Source organism: Pseudozyma flocculosa (genome assembly GCF_000417875.1).
Source record: "Pseudozyma flocculosa PF-1 unplaced genomic scaffold scaffold00009, whole genome shotgun sequence".
Taxonomy (NCBI): Eukaryota; Fungi; Basidiomycota; class Ustilaginomycetes; order Ustilaginales; family Ustilaginaceae; genus Pseudozyma; species Pseudozyma flocculosa.
In genome coordinates, this window is record NW_006920877.1 from 804,448 (window position 1) to 808,095 (window position 3,648).

The following is a 3,648-nucleotide window of genomic DNA, read 5'->3' on the forward strand; positions in this document are numbered from 1 at the left end:
GGAAGAGGGCGCTGCGCCGGATCAGCATCCTCGGCAGCGGCGCGAGTGGCGGTGCTGCGGCCGAGGCGGCGTCGGCGGCGACTGCAGCTGCTGCGGCTGCTGGGACATCGCTGAGTCCCGTCGAGGCTGGACTGACGTCTTCGCCGGTCGCCACCACGTCGTCGTCGTCGTCGGCGGTCGAAGCTGAAAAGTAGTGGTGTGCTGGACGCCAGCCATCGCACGGGCGGTCGGTCGAGCAGGGGGGCGGGAGGGGAGGGCATCCGTGCACCCGGGCACCTGGATCGATGTATACCAAGAGGCGTCTGCGTCTACGTCTGCGTCTGCGTCTGTCGAATCATGTCGTGACACGAAAAATACCACACCATCCTCACCATGACCGGGATATTCTGTATGTTTGCCCCCGGAGGGGGGGGGGCAGGCGGCCATGGACGACTTGGGGCCCTTTTCAATGTGTCATGCACGACGACGACGACGAAGACGACGACGACGATCGTCTAGCCAAGGAAATAGGTACGAGGCGGGGGAGGGGGGGGCTACCGAACTCCAGCACCGAAGAGTACGCCGCCGGAGCCGATATGGGAGCGGGTCGAGGCGAGGTAGTAGAGGTACGCGGCGGTGGCGACGGCGGCGACGAGGAAGGAAGAGTCGAAGAGGGAGCCAAAGACGATTTGGAACGACGGCAGTGTCGCCAGTAGCGGCGGTGGTGTCGTCGCCGTCGTCGTCATCGTCGGTCGTGTTGATGGTGATGATGAGGGGATGATGGAAGAAGGAGGAGGAGGAGGAGGAGGAGGAATGGGGGAGGAGGAGAGGGAAGGTGGTAGCGAGGTACGCAGTTGGATCAGCGTGGCGAGCAGGTAGATCGTCTGTCGTGGTTCGTGCCGTGTCGTAGTCGTGTCGTGTCGTGTCGTGTCGCGTCGTAGTCGTGTCGCGTCGTGGTCGGGTCGTGTCGGGTCGGGTCGGGTTGGGTTGGGTCGACAAAGGAAGGAAGGAGTGAGTGAGGACTCGAGGCTGGCCACAACGACGACAAACGATAACGACAACGACGCCGACGACGAAGGACGTACCATGACTTCGCTGAGGAAGAGGACGAGGAAACACGTTTCGACGCCGCGGGATGCCGACGCCGCTCGGAAGGCCTGTTTCGCGATCGTGCCGTGCCCCAGCGCCAGCGCCAGCATCGTCGCCATCGCCATCGCCGACCAACCCGATGGACCAATCGAGAAACAAGGGATCCGTCCTGTCAGTCAGTCCAATCAACGAACGATCCCGCAACGCTCCCAACGATGATGCGGGTCCCTCCCTCTAGACGACACTCACGCGGCCAAGGTACGAGAGCACGCTGCCGATGCGCGCCCAGATGAGGACGCCGACAAAGACGAGGCTGATTTGGCGCGTCCACGCCGCCACGTCGACGTCGACATCAAACCACCGCAGCACCGACGCGAGCGCCAGCGAGATAAAGTCGGGCGGCGCCGTATCCCGGTACCCTAGGATGACGAGGTTGAGCAGCGACTGTTCGATGGAGCCCGTAGGTCCCCGAAGAACGGAAAAGAAACGCGACGGGACGGAACCGCGAGGAGACGGTGTCAGTGACAGATGGATCGGCTGCACGGACGCGGGGACCACAGCCGAGGCCAAGCACGGAACCCACCAGGACGATGCGGAAGGCGCAGTACAGCGCCCACACCCAGCCGATGGCCGTCAGCAGCCGGCCGGGCACGGTGCGCGAGCGCCGATCCCGCTTCGACAGCTCTGCCATCGTGTCGAGGTCGTCGCGCATCGCCGATGCGATGGCAGTCAGCCCAAAAATCTCCGCCTTGAGCGTCTTGATCTCTGCGCAAGAGGCACGGCGACGAGGTGGGACGGCGCGGGCCAAGGTCAGTGCGAGAGGGCCTTCGATACCGCCGATTCAGTCCAAGGTACGCACCGCGAGACCGGGCATCGCCGCTCCACAGCCCGCTCAGACTCCACCGGCTGGCTGCACCGCCACTGCCCTCGGCGCGGGCGACTTCAACCTCCTTTTCCAGTCGCTGCAGCTCGTTGCGCTTGGCCTCGAGGTCGGACCGAGCCCGGTCGTAGGAGTCGTGGGCCAGGTTGATGTCGGACTGAGTCGGAGGGCGTCTATAGCGGTGACGACATCGGCGCGGAAAGAGCAGAAGGAGGGGTTGTAATCAGCGCCAGCGCCGGATGGGCGGTCTCAAGGGACGATGCGCTGGATTGGTGAGCGAAGGCGAGCGCGACTGACATGGATTTACCGCGCCACTGCTCGACGGCCTCCCAGGTAGCAGCCATGGCCGCTGAGCCGGACAGGACGGCGATGAGCGTGACGCCAATGACGGCGGTGCGTGCGACGAGCGAGTCGAGGATGCCGGACCGCTTCTGGGGCGACGAGAGCGCCGAGGGGAGGGGCACCGAGAAGAAGAGGACGAGCCAGGGGATGAAGGGCAGCGAGAGGTAGACGAGCCTGCGAGAGAGCGGGGTCGAGCCTTGTTGGGGGTGGTGGCGGTGGCGGAGGCAGGAACAGGATCGAGCGGCTCCATCAGCGCTCAGCAGGTCGCGACCGAGGCCAGACTGAAAAGGGGTGCGTCTTTGGCGAATACTCACTGTCGGAGCGGTAGGTCAAGAGCAGGCAGATGCCGAGCGGGATCCATACAATGGCGAGCTGTACGACGAGCATGACGCTGGCGCGAAAGGCGCCGCGGAGCGTGCTGCCGTCGGACGTGTCGAATCCGGCCGCCTCGAGGAGCACGGCGACGTAGAGGGTGGCCGTTTCCTCGAAGGCGAGCGAGAAGAGGAAGGCGGAGCAATTGTGCAGGTCGAATGCGCCGTTTCGGGTGAGCCGGAGGGACCGGAGCAGGGTTCCCACCCGATCTCGGAGCGTCTTGGACGTTGTCCGGGCCAAAAAGGGTGTCGACGACGAGTCGGCGACGCTCGAGTTGTAAATGTCGCCATCGCCGTCCGAGTAGGGGTCCATGTCATGGACGCTGTGGCGCGAGGACGAGGTGGAGAGAGAGGATGTGGCGGGTTGCGGCAGGGAGGATGCCGTCGACGGCGGCGGTGGCTGGTCGAGGGAGGCATGGCGGGCCTGGCCAAAGAGGAAGGGGAGGAGGGCCCTTGCGCCCACCCAGAGCCCTAGCTTGAGGCCGATGGTGAGGGCCACGTCTGACATGGCATAGGGTGCAAGGACGGCGACCGAGATGGGTTGCAATGCGTTGCGTTGCGATGCGATGCAATGGCGGCCTGACTGCGGTCACGGTATGGCAGCAAGAGAAGCCGATGGCGGTAGTGGTGGTGGTGGTGGAAGAGACGGAAAGGGGGGGGAGAGGAGGGCGTGGGAGAGAGCCAGAGGCAGCCAGCCAGCCAACCGCCGGCCCGGCTGGTGGTTCTTGGGCCATGCACGCAGGCTTCACCGCCCCCTCCACACGGCGGGCCGTGGCCCGATGGGTCGTATCGAGTGGGTGGGTGGCATGCCCGATGCTAGGAAGGCCCGGGGCCGGGGCCCGCCCATCCGAGCAGCGGGTGTGCCTGCTGCTGCTGCTGTCCGTCGCGCCGCCTCGCCTCGCCTCGCCTCTCGGCCAAGACAGACGCCAACTGCTGGGCGGGCGCGTGCTTTTCGCTGCTCACAGGGGTGGCAGCCCTGGCCGCGCC

General features: G+C 65.6%; 2 protein-coding genes across 2 annotated transcripts in view; one reads left to right on the forward strand and one right to left on the reverse strand.

Annotated features, from left to right (window-relative positions):
- The window catches only part of PFL1_03207 (uncharacterized protein), a gene marked incomplete at both ends in the record, with an annotated part of 5,133 nt that extends 4,939 nt beyond the window's left edge, over positions 1 to 194 (forward strand). Inside the window, one exon of the mRNA XM_007880722.1 lies at positions 88 to 194. Coding sequence (XP_007878913.1) covers positions 88 to 194 — 107 coding nt within the window. The remainder of the gene's footprint in view (positions 1 to 87) is intronic.
- A 339-nt stretch (positions 195 to 533) lies between these two features.
- PFL1_03208 (uncharacterized protein) lies at positions 534 to 3,169 on the reverse strand (the record flags this gene model as incomplete). Its single annotated transcript, XM_007880723.1, has 7 exons — positions 534 to 863; positions 1,065 to 1,136; positions 1,318 to 1,512; positions 1,652 to 1,833; positions 1,928 to 2,121; positions 2,246 to 2,486; positions 2,605 to 3,169. 7 exons carry the CDS (start codon positions 3,167 to 3,169, stop codon positions 534 to 536), a joined length of 1,779 nt encoding a protein of 592 aa, XP_007878914.1.
- Between the last annotated feature and the right edge of the window lie 479 nt (positions 3,170 to 3,648).